At 37.6% G+C, this 26,833-nt stretch overlaps 1 protein-coding gene across 3 annotated transcripts in view; it reads right to left on the bottom strand.

Annotated features, from left to right (window-relative positions):
• The window catches only part of Mtmr3 (myotubularin related protein 3), an 80,017-nt gene that overhangs the window by 52,653 nt on the left and 531 nt on the right, over window positions 1-26,833 (bottom strand). For all 3 annotated transcript variants that reach the window (XM_055623887.1, XM_055623888.1, XM_055623889.1), the window contains exons 2-3: window positions 5,444-5,495; window positions 115-191 (exon numbers count right to left, since the gene is read on the bottom strand). In XM_055623887.1, coding sequence (XP_055479862.1) covers window positions 115-117 — 3 coding nt within the window. In that variant the 5' untranslated portion in view covers window positions 118-191; window positions 5,444-5,495. The remainder of the gene's footprint in view (window positions 1-114; window positions 192-5,443; window positions 5,496-26,833) is intronic.

Raw genomic sequence — 26,833 nt, 5'->3', positions numbered from 1 at the left:
AATTAGGGAATGGCAAAAAAATAAAATTATTCCTTACAAAACAGAAACAGGTGTATTAGTGTTCACATATTATCAAGCTTAGACAACTCTAATTTTCTTATTTTTGGTGCTTACCATGACCAGGCCAGGTCAGGAGAGTCCCGTTCTTCTCCAGTCTCTGACAAGGTTCTTCTTTCTCTTCTGCTTGAGACCTTTTATTTTAGGAAGAAAAAAAAAAAAGAGGTAAAATTGGCAATAGTTTCTCCCCCTAACTGACCATACCCTAATTAAAGAGGTTGCATATACAGACCTGAAGTTCAACCACAGTCAGCCCCCAAAAAGTTGACTATCAGCCAGCTAAATTCTCATCATTAGTTCTAACTGAATAATGGCTTTGTGAAAATACTACTAACTTAACAAGTTCTGTAAGAAAAGTGAAAACACTGACATTCTTGCATTGATGGTAATGGTAATTTTCAAATATTACAAACCTCACAGAAAGATTAAAAAAAAAAAAAAGCAATAATAAAAATCAGCCTGCAAACACAATATCCTACTAATGTTTCAAGATGTTTGTGTAGTTTGTTACTGAAAATGGATTTCCTCATCAATGGAAACAACTGACTTAGTAGGTAAAATATGAATCAATCACCTTATTATTCTGATATCTATCCTGTGCTTACCTGAAAAATTATGAACTATTCTAACAGTTTTCCCTGTATTTCCAAGAACAAAAGAATACCCAACTAGAAATACAAAGGTAGGCTACTAAGAGTGCTATCATCTTCCCTTAGTGCTTCTTTCTCTGCAAATATTAGCATCCTATACACCCAGTATTTTTGGTTTGCTGAAGTTTGATAAAAAAAAAAAAAAAAAAAAAGATGGTACTTGGGAAGTCTGAACCTCAATAGTCGGCATAAGCTCTGTAGGAGCAGCATGAGGTAAGTGAAAGAGAACATCAAAGGAAGGCAGGGCCAGGGCTATGAGAAGAGGTTGACTTTAACAGTGCTCTGGCTGAGGCCTGGGGAGTAGTCAGCTGTTGGGAGACAAGGGACAGAGAAAGCCACTAAAAGCTACTGGAAATGACAAATTTAACAATAAACACTACCTAGATTCTCCAGTCTTTGAAAAAACCAGGCACAAGAGGGAGGGAGGGAGAGGGAGGGAGGGAGGGAGGGAGGGAGGGAGGGAGAAGGAGAGGGAGGGAGGGAGGAAGGGAGGGAGGGAAGGAGGGAGGAAAGGAAGGAGGGAGGGAAGGGAGGGTTTTATAACTTGTAGATAAACACTCATGCAGCATTATTCCTAACAGTCAAGGAATGGAAATAACTCAAATGTGTAGCAAACAAAAAATATGCAACATGTATATACATTTTTTATATAAAAACATATAAAAAAACCTCTTATTCAACAATAAAAAGAAAGAAAATACCAACCCATATAGCTCGGATAAAAAACATTATGCTAAGTGAAAAAACCTGGGGCACAAAAAGCTACAAATTCAACCAAATATCCAGACTAGATAAATCCAGGAAAACATACAATAATGTTGCAAGTACGTGAACTGAGACGGGAATATGGAGTGACTTCTGTGGGCCCAAGGTAATATTTATGGGAAGCGGGGGGAGGGGGGCCTCTAGAATTAGACAACAGTAAGGTCTGTACATGATGAATATATTAAAAACCACCGTGCTGCATACTTTAAAAAGAGTGGATGTTATATGAATTATACCTAAATTAAAAGGTGGATAAGAAGGGATAAATACATTCACACTAAGTATAAATAATTTTACTGCAAAGAACGTTACAGAATGAACTGTGTAGCAATAACCTTAATTCTAAGTACACAGATTACCATCTCTAAAGGCTAACTACTATATTCTCCTGAGGAAAAAAAAAAACAGCTACTTTCAGGTCTAGAACCAAAAACTGTACAAATTATTATTTTGTATAGCTTATTAGTGTACCATATTAGAGTGGGAAGCTGGGGAACTATCAAACCTCTAACCGGATGTCGAAGACTGAGGAGAATCACATAATGTATGAAATTATCAAAGAATAAATTAATTTTTTTTAAATGACTCGAAAAACAAAACAACTACACGGACCAAATAGGACCAATCCTCAGGAAGCAGTTGTGAATGCAGCTCGTCACTGAAAACCATGAAGCCCGGCATAGCGGTTACACTCTCAACACCAGAGGAAGAACCTGAGTCCTTACAATCAGTTTGATAAGCAGCTGAAAACATCTTTATGTTTTAGTTGTAATAGTGCCACGTGTTCCCTAACAAACTGTTAACATAGAGGGTAGAAAGTAAACAATTACCCTCTCACAATGCTAGCAGGGGTGTACAGCAGTGCACTCACTGACTCTTTGAAAACTGCTAAGTTCACCTTCAAATTATAAAACAGTTATTAAGTGACCCTGCAAGTCCACTCCTACGTATCTAACCAAAAAACAAAACATACATAAAAATTTGTATCTGGTGTGTTTACAGCAAATATTCAAAATAGCCAAAGAGTGGGAAACAACCCAAAGGACCACACACCAAACGGTGCGCCTACCAAAGTCAGCCTATACCTGTAGGAACATGTATTATCACATATACGACTGAATGGCAAGAGTAATGACCATAAAAAGATAATTGTGCTGCTGAGTATACTAAACATACCATATGAAGCTGCGGCTCACAGAAAAAAATGACTTGCATATAGACACTTCAAACTTTAACACAAAGTAGGAACAAGAAGGACTCATATAGCAGAATAAAGCAAAAGAATACACTGGAGACCATCTGAAAGCTAACAATTAGTCCAGGCTGGTTACACTAGGTGCACAGGGGCAGGTGACTAGCTACAGGTGATTTATTTGTTGCATGCCATGCTAAGGGACTTGATCCTGAAATGAACACTGGGCACGGTCACTGGTAAGGAGGACTGAGGAGAGAACAAGCTGGAGAACAGGCCAGTATCCTTTAAAATGCTGTTTGCTCAGAGAACTGAACATATGTTAAAGGTAGAGACACCCAAAGCTAAGAATACTATATTTAAATTTAAAATCCATAAGGAAACCCACTACTTTATAAGCTAATCACAAAATAAAATGTAAGACCAAAAAAAAAAAAAAAAAAAAAAGGTTTCAGCAGAGGTACCCAGTGAGTAAATGAAGCTACTCCCAGAAGTCACTGGTCACTAAAATAAAAAGGCCCAGTGCCAGGATGGGCCACCTGTCTATATATAGTTGGTCGGGAAAGCCCACGGGGGCTCCCCAAACAGTATGCCCCTACAATGGTTGCCCACTAGAATTACACAGCAAAACTCTATTCCTTATGACACCACAAGCATTGGTTATAGGACATAAGGAAATCAAGTTTTGAACTGGAAGCTTCCTCTGTTAGCAGGCTTTCACAGTGTCAGATGGTGCTCCAATGCTGGAGAACTGTCATTAGCAGTCTTACTCAGCTGTGAACCCTCTGTGCTATACTATCAACGGATCAAGCAAGACATGCCCACTAGAGCAATAATGACAAGTCTGTTAAAGGAGCAATAGCTTTCTCATTGAATTTACTACTCCACTGAGGGTAATTCTTGTCTGGTACTATAAACAGTGAAAATCCCCTGGTTTGGGAGGTCATATACTACAGTAGGGTGGCTACTGTTGTCCTTTTGCTAAGTAATCATGGCTTAATTGTCAAATTGCCTCCTAAATATTTTTGTTTATCCCCACAAATCAGCACTGCTGTTGTCTCTGGTTAAGAAGCTTATTTTTGCAGGGGGCAGAGGTTACTGCAGAAACTCAGAACTGGTCAAAGGAATAATTGTTGAAAGCTGAGCTCTACATGAGACACCTACAGTACCCACTCCAAATCTCAGGAAATAATGTAAAAGGGGGAGGGTTAATATGCAAGCTGGAAGAAGTAAAGTGCTGTGGAATACTTCTCTTCTAGACATGGCTGTAATTTTTTTTTTTTTTTTTTTTTTTGTGGAGGCCAAAGGTTGACAGTGAGTATCTATTTCATTCACCATTTTATTTACTAAGGCAGGATCTGTTGCTGAACTGAGGGTTCACTGTACTCTTGCTAGCCAGCTTGTACCAGGGATTCCCTGTGTCTCTGTCTCCTAAGCATTAGAATTATAGACAAGCTAAACTCTAGTCCTCCAGCTCACATAGAAACTCTTTATCTGCGCCATCTCCCCAGCCAGACTGCCCTACCCTTAAACTCACAGCAGGTGTTCACAAAGGTTGGTTAACATTGTCAGGAGTGTGATGTGGGGAGGGTAGGGGGGTAACAGATCACAGAGCCAAGAGGCCCCATCCTTTCCTGAGAATATAAACAAAGTTAATGGTGGCTGGAGACAGGAGAGGAGTTTTCTTCTGTGGTACAGCCACAAGTAAAGTGATCATGAATAATATTTCAGCCAGGCAACCCTAATTAAACTCAATAGGTCGTGAAAAGAGGAAGGAAGGGGAAAGAAAGAGGTGAGAGATGAAGGAAAGGATCAGTGATAAAATAAAAAGGCTATGGGGGTAAACAATGTGTATGTATAAAATATTATATGTGTATGAATATGTTATAATAAGCTCATTATTATGTACAATTAATATAGGCTAATAGAAAAACAGCTGGGCATGGTGAGACTTTTAATCTCAGCACCTGGGAGGCAGAGGCAGTCTGTAATCCCAGGAGGATCAGGAGTTCATGGACAACATCTGTTATATAGCTAATCTAAAGCCAGACTGCTTCAAAATAAATAAACACATAAGTAAGTATCTCACAGTTGTACTGCTAACTCTAGTAATGAAAGCCTGACTTTTATATAGATAGATAGGCAGGCAGGCAGGCAGGCAGGCAGATAGATATTTTGTTTGTTTTACAAGACAAGGTTTCTCTGTGTAGCCTTGGCTGTCCTGGACTCGCTTTGTACACCAGGCCGGCCTCAAACTCACAGTGTGTCTCTGCTGTGTGTGAGTGCTGGGATTAAATATCTACTTAAGAAAGTACAAAAATAAGAATACAATTTCAGTTTTAAAGGCTCCAGAATGGTGGCTGAAAGGATGGCTCAGAATTTTGAGTTTGTTTCCCAGCACCCACATGGGACACTTCAAACCACCTGTAACTCCAGCTCCAGAGGATCTAACATATTCTGGTCTAGACACACACACACACACACACACACACACATACACACACCTATTATACACACTAATTAAAAACTTAAAAAGCTCTAGAAGGATAAATATTTAGTTTTGAGGAAAGAGTTAATGCTACAACTGAAAACCACAACTATTCAACACATTTTCAGGCATAGAGAACATTGTATTATGGCACAAAGATATACAGAAAAGGTAACCTGGCCTGGGTCCTAATGAAAAGGAACAAGGACAAACAGTGTCACAAAAGTAATTTGTAAATACATTTTCCTGCTTCAGATCAGACGAGTGATTGCAGGATAAAAACAAACTTACCAAATGAATATTGTCCTGAGAAATTTTTCTTCTACAAGGTTTCAAAGGAAATCTGCAAGAGAAACAAATAATCCTACCATCAAGTTATGCACTGAAGAGCCCCCTTCAAGACACTTCTTTCCATACCAACATCTTGAACTGCTGTGTGGACTCTTGGTGGATTCTCAAATTCCTTTCTTACATGGATCAGAAACCTAAATGCTCCTATGTGAGTCTCCCTCCATGGAACAGTGTCACCTCTCACAGCTAGTTGGGAAATCTTTGCCACTGTCACAGGCATCCCACCCTAGCCTTGGACTTCTAGTTTAAGGCTTGTTTGTGCACAGAACTGACTTCTACCAACTTATTTTTTTAGGGAAATAAAGTAGCAGGTATATAATTACAAACATCAAGAATTCCAGCCAGTAAGCAACAATCTGAGAACTAAATCTACCCAATTTCTTTGTGGCAAATTCTCTTAGTATTTGTAGATCCATCCCTTTTGAGCTTGTCTTGATGCTGGTTTCATTTTTGCATTTTTAATTGTTTGGGGGGCAGTGTTGTTTGGTTGGTTTTGTTTGTAACAAAGTCTCACTCTGTAGCCCAAGTTACCCTAGTAGTTACCATGTAGGGCAGACTAGCCTAGAATTCCTGGTGATCTGCCTGCCTCAGCCTCTTGAGAACTGGAAGTATAGATATGAACCACCATACCTGGCTCAAGATTATTATTTAGAATATATGAAGTAACATAAGTAAGTATAGAGTATCAAAACTCTCTAAAGAATTGGAAAATGAAGGGCAAAATTCAAGAAGACAATGATATGATGGTGACTTCTATAGATCACATCCAGCTTGTAATTACACATATATAGGATTAAACAAGCATAGATCAAATCTATGATTAAGAAAGAATTATGAGCCAGGTGGTGGCACACACTTATAATTCCAACATTTAAGAGGCTGAGGCAGCAGGATTGGTGCAGGTTCATGTCTACCCTAAGCTACATACCAAGACTCTATCTCAAAAATCAAAAACAACCAAACAACCTCCCCACACACACACACAGCTTATGGTGTTAGTAAATCAGGCAACACTCAACAAAAAAGACTGAAGCATGTCAGCTTTGTGCCAACAATGACTCCTCAGTAACCACGATCAAACATTTCTTTAATAAGTGTCTCATCACTGTGACAGTGCCCACAAAGCCAAAAAATGTACATTCCTCCAAGGACAATGTGCCAGATAAAGGCTATGTAAAGGTGAGTCTGAAAGGGTTCTCCTGCATAAATACTTCAGAGAATAACAATAATTATATTTTGATGACCTTTGAAATTTTCCTTGACATAGAATATAATGTGGCTATATTCTCTCTCATTCTCTCTTTCTTTCTCTCTCTCTCTCTCTCTCTCTCTCTCTCTCACACACACACACACACACACACACACAGACACATTTTTTTTTTTCAAGACAGGGTTTCTCTGTGTAGCCTTTGCCTGTTCCTGGCCTCTCATTGTAAAAAAGGCTGGCCTCGAACTCACAGAGCTCTGCCTGCTTCTGCCTCCCCAAATACTGGGATTACACACATGTGCCACAGTACCCGGCTTAATGTGGCTATGTTAAATACAAACAATCAATTAAAAGATCTAACTATAACACATGTTTGGAGCCATGAGACACAAGTCAAAGCAGGGAGATAGGTTACCCTAAATTCTATCACTGATGGCTAGAGGGGCAAAAAAAATTCAATCTTTCTGAATCTCTCTCAATAAAGTACAAATTTCTATTATATATACTCGCGCGCTCGCGCGCGCGCACACACACACACACAAACTGCCACGTAGGGAAACAGTCCTGGGGCTAAGGACATAGGTCAGCAACTATAGTTAGACCCCAACATCCATGTAAAATGACAGGTTTGGCAGCACATGCCTATAATCTCAGCATTGAAAAGATGGAGACAGGAGGATCCCTGGGGCTTGCTGGCCTGCATGTCTACCCAATCAGTGAGCTCCAGGTTTAGTGAGAGACCTCAAAAAATAAAGTGGAGAAGCAATCAAGGAAAATACCCAAAGGCAATCCCTCATGCCCACTCACCTCCACCCACATCCAGGCATGTAGGTGGGAAATCCTAAAGAATGTAGAAATCACAATGAGGGCTGGAGAGATGGTTCAGTGGATAAGAGCACTGTCTGTTCTTCCAGGGGTCCTGAGTTCAATTCCCAGCAACCACATGGTGGCTCACAACCATCTATACTGGAATCTGATGCCCTCTTCTGGCATGTGGGAGTATATGCAGACAGAGCATCATACATTAAATAAATAAATAAAATCCTAAAATAATTTTAAAAAGAAATCACAGTGAGCATGGTGGCATAAACCTGTAATCCCAGCACTCTGGAAGGCAGAGGCAGGTGGATCTCAGTGAGTTCAAGACCAGCCTGGTCGACAAAGAGTCCAAGACAGTCAAAAGTTACACAGAGGAAACTCTGTCTCAAAAAAGAAGAGGGAGGGAGAGAGAAGAAGGGAGGTAAGAAGGGAGAGGGAGGGAGGGAAGAAGGGAAGGAGGGAAGGAGGGAAAGAGGGAGGGAGAAAAGGAAGTAAAGTAAAAAGTAAAAATCAATACACCTGATCATAAATACCATGATCATGTATATTACTGTGCAGCTACACTGGAAGATGAGCAGGTCTTGAATGTAAGGTCTTGAAGGCTCTAAGACCAAGATGGAATACACACATTCACATCCTACACCAACTAGTTTATGTGACAGCTGCATGAGACCTGACACACGGGTTTCAACAAAGACAAAAAGGTACACCAATTTGTATATCATTTATAATTTTAAAACTAAGTATAAAATTTATAATTTTAAATTATAATTTATAATTTTAAAACTAAGTATAAAAACAATTCAAGTTAAACCAAATAAACAAGGAAAAATCTAGAGAGAGGTGAGGCCTCCTAAAATATTTGGGGGTGGAGAGTCGCTAAACAGATCTTGTTGGCTCTCATGTCTTGGGGAAAAAAATGGAGTGCTTTCTAGATGGTCTTGTCTCATATCTCAAATGGAGGGTGAGAGTTCAAAACTTTAAGAAGGCAATAGTAACTCTTCATTTCTAAATAATCTCTTATTTTCCGCCGAAATGAAAACAAAAGAAATTCCTTGCCTATAAATAAGAAACAAATTCAGACACAACTGAGTGCAAAGGCAACATTTCAGGGCTAAAATTTCAGGGCTACAGATGTGTCTGCTAGCAAGAGCAAAGGCCTGGATTCAACACCCAGAACTACATAAAAAAGCCTGAACCACAGGACAAAACAAAACAAAACAAAACAAAACAAAACAAAACAAAACAAAACAAAAAAAAAAAAAAACAACCTCAGTGATGTTAAACTTTAAGGTGCATTTTACAAGTGCCACTACACTAACTACACTGGGTGACCTTCTCTCTCTGCATCTTAGTTTTTCCTCACTATAGTTATTAATGTTTCTGACATCCAAACCAGACTTCTGCAGCATATTTAGTAGGAGTATTCAATGGTAGAAAAATGATTTAATCACAAGAATAACACAAACCCATACATACATTTAACAGATGAACAAAATGACTATGATTAAAACTTATTCCCTGAACCTAAAGTTTTCTTTGAAGCATTTGCTACTGAAATCAATAATAAATGAAACAGGATGGAGGACACAGTTCAAGAGTGAGTGCACTCACTCTCTATGGTAAGCAATGGAGGCCACTCATGGAACAGTCCTTGTGGGTGGGCAGGTGAGGCAGCAATAAAAACAAAGTTCCTAGCCTTGTGCAGCTGCCATCTAGTCTGGGTGGGACTTGCCCACATTGTGACATTTTGTCACTTGTCGCATGATTTGTAAAGTCAAACATCAGTACATACAGAAGTCAGTGTCCAGATGCGGTGAGACGAGCAAGCAGTGTGTTTAAAATCAAAATCAGAAGCTGTCTCTTTTGCCTTTCTAAAAACACTAAAGGCTATAGTCAGAGCCATGAACACAATGAACTAGCTTACTGTGTTTCTCTGCCAGATGTAGGGCACAGATAAGCAGCTAAAATATTATCATGCCATACACAAAAAATAACCATCCTTCTATGAAGGGGGGGAAAAAAGCTTAAGTTAAAAAAAATTATTGTCTCTCTCCAGAATCATTTTTGTGAACTACCAAGATATAAATAAATAAAAATTAAGAAAATTTAAAAAAGCATAAGTTGTCAGAAACAGCTAGACTCCTTATTACTACACTTCCATATAGAACATACACTGGGAACAAGATGCTTCAAAGAACAATCCTCAAATGTCACTGCTAAAAGGAAATGTTTGGTTTCAAAAGAAAATAACCACAGAACCAATCCAGTATAATTCTGGAATCAGACAAATGATATAGAGTGTGTGGCTCATCGTTATACAAATTCATTTTTTTGAACCTGGGAGAGATTCTGAATACACTACTCAAAAGGTGATCCACAATAGGATTTCAGTTGGTGATCAATGCTGAAGACAAGGTCAGTTGTCTTCAACATAGCTGAATTCCTAGCAGCAACTTTTCTAACTGTGGACCTCAAAACATTCCAAGTCTATACCAAAGTAACTGTGCTTTGCCATTTTCAGATATTAAGATTTGATTGTACCCACACCTGTAATCCCAGCACTTAGGGAGGCCGAGACAGGCAGATCTCTGTGACTTCGAGGCCAACCTGGTCTACAAAGGGAGTCCAGGTCAGACAAGGCTACACAGAAAAAACCCTGTCTCAAAAAAAGAAAAAAAAAAAAAAAGAAATTAATAAAACAATTTTGGAGTCAGGAGGATAGTTCAATGGGTTAAGTAAGTAAAGACCTCCATTTGGATCCCCAACTCCCATATAAAAACTAGCATGACATCACAGACCTATGCTGAGGACATAGAGATGAGGCCCGAGTTCAGTCACTCTGTAAAAAATAAGGTGGAAATAAAGACACCCAGTGTCAACCTTAGGCTTCCTAATAGATGTGTACTAGCAAATGTACACACCCACACACAGTGTGCGAGCATACACAAACACACCCCCAAAATTTTAAGTAAATAAGATCATTTAAATTTTTCCCATTTTATTTTACATATATAGATATTTTTCCTGTGTGTGTCATGCAGCATGTACACACAGGGCCCATGGAGGCCAGAAGAGAGCTTCAGATCCTTTGGGACTGGAGTTACAGATGGTTGTGAGCTGCCATATGGCTGGTAGATAATGAAACCAGGTCCTCTAGAAGAGCAGCAAGTGTTCTTCACTTTCTGAGCCATCTCTCCAGACCCTAAAATTATTTTCAAAGAGTCTCGATTATTCGAGTCTCAATTATTAAGAAAAACTGATAGGAAATCTAGCATGCAATCACTAGAAATTAATTTAATTAAAAGCCAAGTGGGATCAATTTGTCTAAGTGTCAGAGATAGTTCATTATTTATAATTGCTGTGGAAACATCAGAAAGACTATCTACAGCACTGGAAAAAAGTTTCCTGACTTTTGTTCCTTTGACTAGCTCCAGGGTGTACCTCTGGGAAGGCAAATTTCCTACAAACACGTGTTAATGCTTGCACTTGCCACTTGCTCTCAGTTCATCTGGCAGGGAGGACATAAGGAACTGTGGGAGTTGTCCACACTCTTTTCACCTTGCCTTGCCCTAAATCAGTCCTCAATGCACAGATCAGATATTCTATTCAAACAGAAAGACAATCCAAATTCCAAAACCATGGAAATTTAATTTCTCCTAATAGGAAGATTATAATGACTTCTTCTCCCTTAACATCTATTTAACACTAAACCACAAAAATCTATCCAGTCTGCTTCCTAATAATCAGGGGAAAAAAATTAAGTGGCTTTTCTTAGATAAAAGATTTTTTTTAAAAACCTATGAGGATGGAATAATTTCATAAACAGGTTTTAAAAAGGATTCTGCTATAATGTTTAAATTAAAAACTACTATTTCTTTTTTCAGATTTTTTTAAGAATATCATGAGTACTATATTTACATCATAAGAAGTATGATGTAAAAAAAAAATCAATTTGTAAACTATATTGCAAAGACAAAAACAATTTTAAAGGCCACTAATGCCCTAAATAAAATTTACAAAAACACCAATGTTGTTTTGAAACCTGCCACATTAACACTGCTTATGTGAACACACTTTGCTCCTGAATCTTTCCACAAAGCACAATCTCTGAACACTACTTCCTAACCCTCTCACCAAGCAGCTGCCTAAAAAAATGTCCTTTAAAAAAAAAAAAAAAAAAAAGGCTAATCTCAAAATCAGCTTGCTAAAGGACCCAAAAAAACTATGTCCATGTATAAACATGTATGTCTTTATTTTTCTTTTTCTTTCTCCTCTAGACACTTGACATATTAAACAGAAACTCTGGGGAAAGTATGAAAGTAAAGCACACTCAAAAAAAAAAAAAAAATATATATATATATATATATATGTAGTACCCCAACCAAGCTGATCCTTAAACTGCTTATCCTATATGAACGTTTTATTAGGAATGATAAGGTTTCTCTCCCCTTCTGTGAACTGACTCTCTAGCTTTATGTACAGTAACAGGAATCAAATGGTCAGAAGGGGCTATAGCTCTGCTAGAAGAGTGCTTGCCTTTCATGCATAAAGCCATGGGTTCAATCTGTATCAACCTAAAATAGGGAAGAACTAGAAAGCTGAATGAAAATGCATAGCCGTCCTTTCAGCATACAATTTAACAATAAAGATGAAAAATGTAAACTCTGAGCCTGGCTGTGACGGTACACACCTTTAATCCCAGCACTCAGGAGGCAGAGGCAGCCTGAGCTCAAGGCCAGCCTGGTCTACACAGTGAGTTCCAGGATAGCTGGGGCTACACAGAGAAATCCAGCCTCGAAACAAACAAACAAATAAGAAAATAAACTTCGAACTTATGTCATCACAATTAAAAGCTGCTGTGCTTGAGGCTAAAGAGATACTCAAGGGTTAAAAGCATTTCTCACTCTTGTGGATAGCCTGGGTTCGATTGTCAGCCCCACACAGTGCTCATAACTATCTGTAACTCCAGTTCTGGGGACAGAATGGCCTCTTCAGACCTCTGCAGGCACTAGGAATGTATGTGGTCCACAGACAGAAATGCAAGCAAACCAGTACACACATAAAATAAAAATAATCTAAAAAAAAATTTTAACCTGCTGTACTTACCTAGCACATACAAAACAAACAACTGTCTACCTCTCCAGCCTGTTAGTGCATTCAGAAAAGACTACACTCAAAGAAATGAAAGTCACAAGGCAAAGGCTGTGTGAAATAAAAAGGGCCTACTCTTCTACTCACCTACTTAAAATTTATACTCTGGCAATTAGGTAGGGGGCTGCTCATATTTCTGAAAAAAAGCCAATAAAAACTCAAATAACCTCCAATAACCACATACCACAATGAGGGCTCTGTTTATGCAGCAAACTCAAATACCTAGCCCTCTAAGCAGACCTCCTTAGAAATTAGTCTTCCAAGAGAACAGAAATCAGTATCTTCAACACATACTCAGAAAAACAAAAAACAAAAACAACCATTCTTTTCGCTGGCAATATTTATCTCATGCAAACACAAGGCTACTTATGACTGCCATCCTAATATGTACATGAAGAAGAAGAAAAAAAAAAAAAAACAGAACTTTTCAACTAATGCCAAAAAGAGTTCATCACTATGTTGTATTTATGAAAAAAATCAAAAGTATTAAGTTAAATAAGGGCTAATAAAAGTTGTTGAGTAAAAAGAATTCTCCCTGTGCTGTTAAAAACTACATTTAAGTCAGCAATTCAGTAAAGTTTAAACAACCTTCATCTCACACAGAAGATAAAACCCAGGACCATGGCTTTAAAAACTTCTTTAGCTATTACTTTTAACTCAGTTGGAAAATCAGAGGAGACTTCTTCAAAAGATATACTTATATTCATCAAATATTGGTGAAATGCTCTCAAGATGAAAAAACAGCCAAACATTACAGAGTAACCCAAAGACAACGTCCATACATCAAAACAGACTAGCTGGGGGCAGTGGTGAGGCTAATGCAGGAAGCCATCAAGCTGAGGCAACCTAGGCAATGACCCCACCTCTAAATAAATTACTACTTAATGCAGAAAAAGAAAAACGCACAATTAAATAAACAAAGCACTCAGTTAAGAAAAACAGTTCAAACAGATAAGTAACTGTCCAACAGACATAGGGCATGCAAAGTACCTATATGTAGCAGTCTCTGCACTTAGAAATATAGACATGCATACACAACCACACAAACATACATACACCACAATAGGTGGTATACATGCCATTCACAGACAATAAGGTTTGATGCCAACCAAGTTGCTTTTTGAAAATATATTGAGTATGTCACTTCCTGTTTCAATAAAGATAACAATTGAATCCCACTGACATCAAATTGCTCTGTCCTGTGCGATCTTCCATTTGGCAAACCCCAAGTAATAATAAACACAGCCCTCCAATCTGTCCTTCATTACTTAACAGTAAGCACATTAGTGCTAACATGAATACTATCTTCCCTAAAATTAAAAAATATAACCATTCCTTTCCTGTTACCGTTTTGTCATAATGCAAAGCAAACTCCATTTCAAAACTAGGCAATCTGTTTTACTTTAAAGTTTTAAAAGATATCCAGATATCTACCCTGAATATCTTTTTGTTAAAATTTAATCAAAGACCCTACACTATGGTCCACACCTTTAATCCCAGTACTCAAAGACAAAGGCAGGCAGATCTCTTTGAGTTTCAGGCCAGCCTGGTCTACGTAGTGAAACTGGTTTAAAAAAAAAAAAAATTTTTTTTTTCAATCAGCACATAACTGACACACTGCATACATTAAAAGTGTACTTTTTCAGTTTTATTAAGAAAGGTATGATGAACTCAATGGCGGGCTCTTTGACCTCCCCACCCCCAAAGGAAGGAGCAAGCCCTGCTAGGCCACAGAGGAGGACTTTGCAGCCAGTCCTGAAAGAGACCTGATAAACCAAGGTCAGATGAAAGGGAAGGAGGTCCTTCCCTAACAGTGGACTTGGAAAGGGGCAGGGAGGAGATGAGGAAGGGAGAATGGGATTGGGAGGGAATGAGGGAGTAGGATACATCTGGGACACAAAGTTAATAAAATATAACTAATAATAAAAATAAATAAAAATAAAAAAGAAAGGTATGCATTTATAATTTTAAATATATAAGTATACAATTTAATGGGCATTTATTTATACTGCTATATAATCAATATCTAGAAAAAAAATCACTATTCATATTCCAAAATTTTTCATCCTACTAAACTTAACTCTCCCCATGAAATGAACTCATCAAGTATTTATTATTTTTTATCTGGCTTGTTTAGCTTAACATAGTATTTCTAGGTTTGCTCATGTGCAGCATTTAAGGAACTGTATTCCTCTTTAAGACTAAGTACCATTCCACTGTCTATTTATTCTTGGTTGATAAATTTATCTGCTGACAGCCATTTAGACTGTTCTACCTTTTAATACTATGAACAACATTGTGAACAATGGCACAAAGAACTGTAAGTCAAGCACACTTCTGTAATTCTAGCTTTAGGAGATTAAAGCAAGAGAAGATGAGAGAGTCTAAGCCAGACTGGACTACATAGAGAGTTTCAAGCAAATCTTAAGTATTCAGTGAAAGTTGTTTGTTTGTTTGTTTGTTTGTTTGTTTAATTTTGTATGAACCCTTCTATTTCTCTTCATAGTATATAGCCAGAAAAAAAAAAAAAATGCTGAATCATACAGCCATGCAGTTTAATTTCTGAGAGCCACAGACAAGTTTTCCATGGTGCTTAAAACAAGGCACCAGTGTGCTAATTTTTTTATAGCCTAGTCAATACTTTTTTTGCCTTTACAGATACCAACTTAATGAGTATTCATTTGCGTATGTACACCACATGCCTTCCGGAGCTTGAGGTAAGAAGAGGGCACTGGATTCCTTTGAACTGATCTTGCAGGTTGTGAGCCTTGATATGGGTGCTTTTATAATATTGAGCCATCTTTCTAACTTTCTGCACTTTTTGGGTAACAGCCACCCTAATGAACATAGAGCTGTATCTTCCTTTGACTTGAATTTTCCTAATGACTAATGATGTCAAAGGGCCTTTTCCTGTGGTTTACTGGTCATATTAACTTTTTTGGAGAAATATCTACTCAAGTTTCTTGTCTTCAACAGGTTTGCTGCTTTTTGGATTTGTTTTGTTTTTTTCCCTTTGTTGTTGCTGAGTTGCAAGTCTAAATAACCAGCTCCTTGTATTAATTTTTTCAAATAGCTAAGTTATTTGAATAAAAATGTTTGATTCTACCTCATTACTTAAACAGAATTCTTAGCTACTTCTTTTGGCCTAGAGAATGCTACAGAAATAACTTAGACAAAGGAGGAAAAAGAGTATGGACTTTGGAGCCATAAATCAGCAAATTCCTATGAGTATTACACTAATGTTCAGTGATCTTTCAAAACTACAGTCACTTCACTCTAACTTCTAGTCCTCAAGATCCCCAAGTTGCCTTTGAATTACTCGTTCAGTTATGTAAGATGCTGCAGTATCTCCCTCTTGTCTGTTTGTTTAAGCTTTAATTGAGTCACTGTGTCACCAGAAACAAAGAGTCCTGAAAAATTACCATACTTAGGGTGTACCAAGATTAAAAACAACAAAGAGAAAGAATTGCTGTAAACTAGGTAAGAAATTATTCTGTTCACTATTTCCTGTAACGGAACAAAAAATACTTTTCCTAATAATTATCAGAAAATACTCAAGAGACTGAAAATATAACAAAATTTAGTTTTTAAAGTCTTATTATAGTTTATTGACAAAAGTACTCATCTGAATTCATTCTTTCTAACTTCTCATTCCCACTAACATGAAAATTAAAGTTAAGAATATAGCCCAATAACAGAGTACGCACCTAGCATGTGCAAGGCACTGGGTTTGATCCCAAGCCACCAAACGAAAGCAAAACAAAACGAAGAGATATGGAGAGGTGAAATAAGAAGGAAAGAGAGAAGGAAAGTAAACAATACTGTGAGCAATCCAGGATTCTAATATACTCAAAAAATTAGTTTAAAGGGACAAAAAAACTATTGTTTTATATTAAAACCATCAAGTATCTTACCTATAATTAAACACTCACTATAGGGAGCTGAAGAGGTGGCTCAGAGGTTAAGAGCACTGGCTGCTCTTCCAGAGGTCCTGAGTTCAATTCCCAGCAACCACATGGTGGCTCACAACCATCTATAATGAGATCTGGCCTACAGGCAGAATACTGTATACATAATAAATAAACAAACAAATAAATAAACTTTAAAAAAAAACACTCACTATATATAACAAACTAACTGTTAAACATTCTCCAGAAATAACACAGTGACAATTCTAGCAAAGTACAATGTATAATTCATTCATTGTAATCATTCACCCTTTGTAACTGATGATTGAAATAAAAATGTGTTTAACAATTATAAACATAAACATTTTGAAAGATTAATTTTAAAAAAACTGAAAATGCAATTAAGAGCCATGTGGTGGTGGCACAGCATCCAGCACTCAGGACGCAGAGGCAGTGGATCTCTGTGAGTTCAAGGCCAGCCTGATCTACAGAGAGTTCCAGGACAGCAAAGGCTACACAGAGAAACCCTGTCTTGAAAACCAAAAAAAGGGAAGAAGAAAATCCAATTAAGAGATTCAGTGATCAGAGTAATAGTTGAGCATACACAAAGCCTTCAACCATTATCTTGATCAAAAGAAAACTAAGGGCATGTGAATATAAATAGTCTGAATATCTCTCTGCCATTCAATATTCCTCAATTGAGAATTCTCTGTTTAGCTCTGTGCCCCATTTTTTAATTGGATTACTTGATGTGTTGCTTTTTAACTTCTTGAGTTCTTTATATATTCTGGATATTATCCCTGTCTGATATAGGGTTGGTGAAGATCCTTTCCCAGTCTGTAGGCTGTCATCTTGTTCTGACGACAGTGTCCTTTGCTTTACAGAAGCTTTTCAGCTTCATGCGGCCCCATTTATTGATTGTTGAACTTAGAGCCTGTGCTGTTGGTGTTCTGTTCAGGAAGTTTTCTCCTGTGTCAATGAGTTCTAGGCTCTTCCCCACTTTTTCTTCCAACGGGTTTAGTGTGTCTGGTTTTATGTTGAGGTCTTTGATCCACTTGGACTTTAGTTTTGTGCCAGAAGCAGAAAGACACACATGGTATATACTCACTTATAAGTGGATATTAGACATATAATATAGGATAAACATACTAAAATCTGTACACGGAAAGAAGCTAAGCAAGGAGGAGGACCCTAGGTAATATGATCAGTCCTCACTCAGAAAGACAAACGGGATGGACATTGGAAGAAGGAGAAAACAAGAAACAGGACAGGAGCCTACCACAGAGGGCCTCTGAAAGACTCTATTGAGCAGTGTATCAAAGCAGAGGCTGAGACTCATAACCAAACTTTGGTCAGAGTGCAGGAAATCTTATGAAAGAAGGGGGAGATAGTAAGATCTGGAGGAGACAGGAGCTCCCCAAGGGAGCAACAGAACCAAAAAATCTGGGCACAGGGGTCTTTTCTGAGACTGATACTCCAACCAAGGAACATTCATGGAGATAACCTAGAACCCCCGCACAGATGTAGCCCATGAAAACTCAGTATCCAAATGGGTTCCCTCGTAAGGGGAACAGGGACTGTCTCTAACATGAACTCAGTGGCTGGCTCTTTGATCACCTCCCTCTGAGGGAGGAGCAGCCTTGCCAGGCCACAGAGAAGGACAATGCAGCCAGTCCTGGTGAGACCTGATAGGCTAGGGTCAGATGGAAGGGGAGGAGGACCTCCTCTATCAGTGGACTTGGAGAGGGGCACGGCAGGAGATAAGGTACAGAGGATGGGATTAGGAAGGAATGAGGGAGGGGGCTACAGCTGGGATACAAAGTAAATAAACTGTAATTAATATAAAAAATGAAAATTAAAAAAACCCAAAAATAAATAGTCTAAGAATTTATATACATCTACTGCAAATAAAGATTTGTCAGGGTGAAAAGTATAAAAGAATTTTTCTTCCTGGTCACACCAGCTAAGAAATTTTAACTATCATAGCTTGATGTCAGTTTCTTACCATATGAAAACTAAAACAGTGTTGTTTCCTTGTCTAGTGTATCCATATTCATTTTTACCCTGTATGTTCATGTCCTTTGTTTATTTAAAAAAAAAAAAAAAAAAAAGAGTTGGAGGCTAGGGAGATACTGAGTAGCTGAAAGTACTTTCTGTGCAAGCCTAAGGTCCTGAGTTTCAATACCCAGGACCCATGTACAAGCGTAGAGCACATCAGAGTCTGTGCTCCCACTGTGCCTATGGGGAGATGGATGGGAGGAAGAGACTGAGAATCCCCACAAGTATACTGTGGCATGAACATGTCCACACTACTCATATGTGCACGTGTACACAAGCTGATGTGTTTATAACCGAAGAGATTTAGCCTTAAGCATAAATGTTTTTCCTATCACTTGGTTTTTGACTTGTTTATCCCCCTCCAAACAAATGTTTACTTTCAATGCAGCATTAATTATTACCTGCTTAGTGTGCTGTGTTTTTTTGTTTGCTGAGACAGGGTCTCGCTATATCACTCTGGTTGTTCTGAAACTATGTAGACCAGGCTGACTCTGAACTCACAGAAAGCCTCCTGCCTCCTCTACCTCCCAAATTCTGGGATTAAAGGCATGCCCCACCACACCAGGCTGCTTACTATAAGTAGTATTAAATAATGCTTAAGGTGGCTCTTCCCTGGATATAATTTATCTGGTGAGGTTGCCTGAAATTTTGGGTAAAACATAAAGTGTTTTATATATTTTAAAGCATTTAAGCCTCCCTCAAGAGGGAGTCTAGACTATGTAGTCTACCAAAATTTGTAGAAGTTCCCAGAGGCCTAAAGAAACATGGACATAAAATTCAATATAACAATGGGGGGTTGTCTTTAGCGTATCAGCCAAGCAGTAAGAAAAAGGAAGAAATGAGAGAACTGAAAGAAGAGAACAAACCAAGCTTCCCGAAATGAAGTTATAGGGAACTGATTAAAAGCTAAGTAAATATCTATCTTTACCAATGTGAACTGTCAGTATCCTAGTTTATCTAATACAAAATCGGTTTTAATCTTCATAATGCATTGTAAATCAATTACTACTGAACTACTTTACATATTTTTATCTTTGTTTCATTTATGCATATGTGTGTTGTGCCTGTGTGTCCATGTGTACAGGAGTGTGAGGTCAGAAAATATCAGCTCCTCTAAAACTGAAGTTACAGATAGCTGTGAGCCACCATTCGGGTGCTAGGGAACTAAACTTAGGTTCTCTCCAAGAGCAGTGAACGCTTTTAGCTGCTGGGTTATCTCTCCAGCCCCTTCAAAAAGCTTTAAGCTTTTTAATGTTTTGACAATTTATTTTCTAAATTATTATTATTTTACTACCCAGTGGGCAGATCTGAGTCTTTCCATATTTCTTTAGAATTCTGCTTTCATTTTGATTTTTCACCTAACCTAAGCAGGACCAAGAGTTACCAAACATATTATATATTAATATTTCAGATCACTGGAATGAAATGGCAGTGTCAAGTAGATTCAAGGTAGTCTGCCATTCTTTACTTCACTCCATTTCCCACTGCTCCTAAGAAGACACAGGAAAGAAACTGGAGAGTCTCTGAAGTTCTTGGGCAACTAGCCTGGGACATGTAACAGCAAACAAAAGAGACTTTGTCTCTGTCTCCTCGCATGTGCACTTGTTTATATTGTTAGCCTATGTATATATATGCCTAACAAGTTTATGTTTGTCTTTTGAATAGAATCATTTTGTACAATTATTCTGACTTACTTTTTCATATATTTCTGCTGCTATTGTATACTGCTATAATTTTCATTTTTATTATTACTAAAGTATATAAACATAAACTGACATTGCCACTCTACAAAACAGTTTGAGCAGTCTTTTTATGACGCTCAATACACATTTATCCTATCACCTAACAATTCTATTTTTAAGCATTAACCCAAGAGAACTGAAAACAGAATCACAAAATATCTTTAACCCAAATGGTCACAGTAACTTTTTCTCAACTGTCCTAAGCCAGAAACCCAAAGCACCCAACAACAGGCGATTAGATGAATAAGTTGTGGTATATTTCTACAATAGACTACCATATTCGGAAATAAAAAGGGACCTGAGGGTATAGCTAAAAGATAATGTACTTACCAGGCACATGTAAAACCCTGAGTTCTATCTCTAGCTTATAAAACAACAAATAAATCCTACTGATTCTAATAATGGGTGAGTTAAAAGCATAATGCTGACACTATCCCACAGTAAAGTTGCACATCCAGATTATAAGTACCATTTCTCCAAAAAGTCACCAGGGTATCTATTCCAAGCCTGCCTTGGGAAAGGTATAAGCTCCTAGTCTTCCCTGCAGTCGAAGGGCAAGCACTGATCAGGTTTTCAAGCAAACTCTTCAGAAGGACCAAACTTTCCACACATTTACTTTGCCTCTGGGGAGATCAAGATTAGAGCAGGGGTAAAACTGTTCGGATGAGCTGGCCATCTAGTACCTTCTGCCAAGCAAACAGTGCTATCTGCTGGCAACAAGCAACAATCTTTTCAAAGGGAAACAGGAAAAAGAAGGCTCAGTGTCCAAATTATTTCCCAGTTTCCTACTCAGAAGAAGAGATTGTCCAAGCTTCAATTTCCACCAAACTTCTCATCAGTTAAGTAAAGCAATACTCTTAAGTTAGAGCTGATAGTTGAGAGTCCATGCCAACTGCTGTTCTTAGTCACATCATAGAAAATTATCTCACAGCAATGTCCACTTTGAAAAGTTAAGGCACATTTCTTACTTTTATTCTTAGAAGTTGAACACTCAGAACCTGTGTGTACTAGTAAGTGTTGCATGCATGTCGTGGTGTGGGGGTTGCATGGGTCCATGAGCACATGTAGGCTAGATTGACACTGGGTATTTTCCTCATTCTTTGTCTTTCCTTTTAAGACAGGGTCTCTCACTGAACCTGGAGCTTATCAATACAGCTAGACTGGCTGATAAGTAAGCCCGTGGGATACTTTTGTTTCCATTTCTCCAGCATTTAGATTACAGGTACATGCTTTTAAGTAAGTACTAAGGATCAAACTCAGGACCTCCTGCTTGTAGGGCAAACACTTTATTGACTGAGCCATCTCCCCCGCCACATACATTTTTTTCTAAAAGAAGTTTTAGCTAACCCCACCTGAAAAGGTTGTAGGATTATCTCAGGAGTAAAAAGATGATCAAGTCTGAAAGTCCAAAAGACATTAAAGCTTGAGTATATACAACAAGCTATCAGCAGCAATGAAGCTCCTTTCTCTTATCTTTTAGACACATGTGTTTTCTTTTTATATTTATTTAAACTTATAACAAGTAGAATTTGAACTATGGCTCACCTTACACACATCTTTTGTTTTGTTTTTCAAGACAGAGTTTTTCTGTGTAGTCCTGGCTGTTCTGGACTCACTTTGTAGACCGGGCTGGCCTCAAACTCACAGAGATCTGCCTGCTTCTCCCTACCAAGTGCTGGGATTAAAGGTATGCATCACCACCACCCGGCTCCTTACCCTGATCTTAAGTGAAAAAATAAAACATTATAATACATTTTAGGAGTATTTTAAATTGTAGTACAGACATTTTCTTCATATTAAAAAGGCAAAAGTATATAACTATACAACAAAATTAGAAAATGTGTTGTCTTCATCACCTGTTACAAAGAAATTCGATATAAACCAGACATGGCTAGCTTCAAGAACAAATGACCCGCATAGCTCCAAATGGCCCTGCACTTGATTTAATGCTCTGCTATAACCACCTTGAAAGCAGTAACAATTTTTGAAGAAGGCCCCTACTAAATAATATAGCCAGTCCTGGGAAAGTTCTGTAAGAAAAACAAGAAAAGAACTTATTCTAATGACCAAGAAAATTTCACACCTAAGTTCAAAAGTCGATATAAATTTTTCCTCATTAGTATGACCAGAATTGTGTGCATGATTCCAAATCAAAGACTGATTTCAAAATGGTATGTATCTACAAAGGTATCTGTTCAATGCAGAACAATGCAAAAAAAAAAAAAAAAAAAAAAAAAAAAAACCAAAAAACTATAAATCAAAACCCAGGCATTTATAAATACTGATACCATTATTCAATAACAGTCTCTTTTAACATAAATTTATGAAGTGTATTTTGCAACCTATTTCAGACCTAAGAATTATATGTAACCCTATTACTCACCAAAATTTTATATTTTATTACAGTGGGTTTCAATCTGCGTCATGACCTTCTTGGGGTCTAAACAGCCCTTTCACAGGGGTCACATATCAGATATCCTGCATATCAGATATTTATGTTTCAATTCCTAACAGTAGCAAAGCTACAGTTATGAAATAACAACAAAAATAATTTTATGGTTGGGTGGTCACCAAAACTTGAGGAACTGTATTAAGGGGTCACAGCATTAGGAAGGTTGAGGACCCCTGTTCTAAAAGTTAGCATTTCACAAAATTTCAGTTTTCTGAAAGAAAAAAGTGAGAAAATAAAATAACTGCTGAACCTCAAAGGTAGACAGTGTATAGAAATACAAGTCTTGGAAAAGAATATCTTGGCAACCAGTAAGCACTTAACACAACTGACTTACCAAAGCAAGTAAGTGGCCACTGAATAAAAAACCTGGCAATATTTTATGTTGTTCTAGATGTGCTAAAGCTAATAGCATTTTCAGAAATTAACAGGATGAATAACCCATTCATTCAAAAGTCAAACATTTATTAAAAATATCCTCAAGCCAGGCACTACTTTCTACTCCTCTCTTAGATCCCCACTACCCCATATCTCAACACTAAGACAATCTAATAATCTAATGAGGGAAAGCCAGGAAAACAGGCTTTTCATTAAAATTCCTAGGCTTACTAGTCTAAGAGCTGGCTGGCATCAAGTTAGGAAAAAGCTCCAGGGCAGGAAGCAAGTCCCCTTGCCCAGTATTTCTGCACTGTGAGCTTATGCTGTTACTGTGCCAGCACAGAGCAAATCCGACAGCAAAGGAAGAGTTGACCAGAGGCCGTTTGGTTCACGGGTCAGTGTATGCATCAGGCTATAACTTCCTAAAAGTTCCCAAGCATATCCAAAAAACAAAAAACTGACTTTCTCCCAAGATTCATTTTAGCTGGGCATGGTGGCACACACCTTTAATCCTAACACTCAGGGAGGCAGAGGCAGACTGATCACTGTGAGTTCCAAGGCGAGCCTGGTTTACAAAGATACACAAAGCTACAGAGAAACTCTGTCTTGAAAAAAATATATATGAAGTCATGGTCAGTACTATAAAAATATTAAATAATCTTGGTATACATTACACCTGCAGGGTATAGATAAAAAGAAATGAAGAAATGCCAGCTTATCTATGAGACTTACAAGTGAAGAGCTGTCTTTTAAACCAGGGCTTCCCAAACATTTTATACTTGCAACTTTTACCCAAGAAATGGCTCTGTGAGCCCAGGCATTTACATATAGAAAGCAAGCACACAAGTGAAACATTTACTAATAATCACAAAAACTTTTATTTGAAATACATATAATGCATTAAAGGCAAAAGCAAATTTGCATACTAATGAGTAAGATGGGTGTACTTGACTACTTTTACATAAAGAATTACATGTTGGCCAAATATTTGATAGATAGCCTTTTGAACGTTTTTAGAGTCGACTGATATTTTGCTTTTATAGTAGTCAGTACTGAGAACACTTTCACATAAATACAGCGTGCAAAATGGCAACAGTATATTTAGGGCCATTTCCGAAATTGCTGAAACTTAATATCAATGTTTCTACAAAAAAATTATATATGTGTGTGTGTGTGTGTGTGTGTGTGTGTGTGTGTGTGTGTGTGTATATATATCATATACAATAGGGTACAAAGACACTAATTTGATACTAACATGCCAAGGAATAAGAAATAATTGTCCTCTTTTCATAATGAAATCATTATCTTTCTTTAAGAGTAAAAAACTGTGTATGTAAAAACACAATTTAATTTTTTCTGATGGCCAGAAAAATTTCCAAGTCAGAAAGTGGTTTTACACACTCACACAGTACAGTGGAGAACCAGCCAGTATTTCAGTAGTCTAGGTGAATATTAACAGACCCTGGCTAAGAAAGACATTTTTTAAAGATTTATTTATTTATGTATATGAGCACTCTGTTTGCATGTATGCCTGTATGACAGACCCAAGAAAGACTTGTTTCAATTGATTGATTATTCTAAGAATTTAAAGGAACTTGAAGCATTAGTTTATGAAGGCTAAAAGATTTTGTCACTTACTGGATCTCTTATCTCCCCAAAACCTACAGATACATCTACCCACCAAAGAAGAATAACAAAGTAAAAAACTGTCAACAATTTGAGGCATAATACATCAGGCATTCACTGGCCTGAAGAGAGTGACAGCACATGCAAAGCACATTATGTGTTCAGAACTGTGACTGAAGTGAAGTCACCCAATACAACAAAAGTGATCCCTGCTCAAACTCCTCAGATTCACTACAGATTTGGTTTTAATTTTTTGGTCACAGGATATTTAGAAACCTTTTACTGTTGCTCATTTTTCACATCACCCACATTGGGTTAGATGACCACATCCAGTTTAAAAGACTGTGCTCTGAACTTTTCTCCTACAATGAGAAAGGATAATCAATCTAATAAAGCAGCAAACTTCATCAAAGAGCAAATTATTTGGCAAAAATCAGATTTAAAACAAAACTTCCTGTGCTGAAAGGTTAACTCTGCAGTTTATAGTGTTTGTGACTCAGTATGTAACCCTGGTCATTCTGTAATTTGCTATACAGACCAGGCTGGCCTCCAATCCACAGAAACCCACCTGCCTCTGCTTCCTGAGATGCTGGAGTTAAAGGAATTACATGACCACTCGGAATACAACTTCCTCTTTTACTTTGAAGTTACATTCTAATTCCTATTATTTTACCAAAAGCCTTTCAGAGGGATTCCAATACTCAGTAAAATTAAAAATTGAAACTATACACTAGCAAGTGAAACAATGTTTTTCTCAAGATATTTTTAAACAGCTGTAAAAGTCAACCTGACTTTGCCTCAAAACGCAAACCAGATCTTACACAATCTTGTACAAGTCACTTGTCTTTCTCACTGTGTCAACAGCAACTGTACCCAACAGTACTATGGGGAATAAATACAGTACTACATAAAGATTAGGCAAACTAATAGATGCAGCTATTAGTTATTCCACTAATGCCTTACTATAGATAAATAGCTACTACATGCTCTCAGTATCTGCTTCAAACCTCAAAAATTATATAATTATCTTTTCTGACTCACTCCACAATCTCATAAGATTACTAGAAAAACAACACATGTGAAAAATGACTCTTTAAAAGGTTTTAAGTATGTAAGTGTCAATTTCTCAGTTCACAAGAGAACTACAGTTTGTGTGTTTGTGCTCACATTCATACACAAAGCTTAAATGCTGTAACAGAAAAATACAGCAAAACTAGTTTAAGTAACAATTATCATCTGAAATAAAACCAAATTCTAAATAAACTATCATTTTCACACTTTAAAGCAAAAACTATTGACCTACATGCTAATCACTATGGTATGTATACTTTTCATGCATTGTCTCATTCTAGCATCATAAGGTTGTTGCAGTAGGCCCTACTTACACAATTCACGCTGGGGGATTCAAGTTCCCCCAGGTTTAACTGACTTGTCCAACATCAAAGAGCTAGCGCACTTCTTCTAGATTCTGAACTACTAGAGTAGAACAGAGCTCATCATTCGACAAAAGTTTTATTCTCCCAAGTAATAAGATCTTTTCAAATTTTCCAAATATTACAAGCTATAACAAAGTACTGAAATCATTTAGTAGAGGAGACCTGACCAATTTACACTAAAATGTAAACCTGAAAATTCCAACAGTTATCTATACAAGAAAAAGCATGAGCTCTGGAATATGCAGACTAGCACCACCTTCTTCAAGTGTTTTAATAGAGTTCCTCATTTTGTTTACAAGAACTCTAGTATTTTCATTTTTACAAACTGAATTGCTTCCGTAGACAATATCAAGAAAACAGTGTCTTTAATCCATATAGTAAGACCCTAATCAGAGGTGCTACCACATGAAAAACAAGAAGAGCCAGACGAGCACAATACATCATCTGCACAGGCCTGAAGCTGCAGACTTAAAAACTAAAAATGACTGCTCTGTTAAACTGCCCCGTGTGTGTGTGTGTGTGTGTGTGTGTGTGTGTGTGTGTGTGTGTGTGT

The sequence above is a fragment of the Psammomys obesus genome, unplaced genomic scaffold (assembly GCF_907164565.1).
Source record: "Psammomys obesus unplaced genomic scaffold, mPsaObe1.curated_primary_1811, whole genome shotgun sequence".
Classification (NCBI taxonomy): domain Eukaryota; kingdom Metazoa; phylum Chordata; class Mammalia; order Rodentia; family Muridae; genus Psammomys; species Psammomys obesus.
Note: the sequence above shows the minus strand (reverse complement) of the source record. Positions and strands in the feature narration are given on the sequence as shown.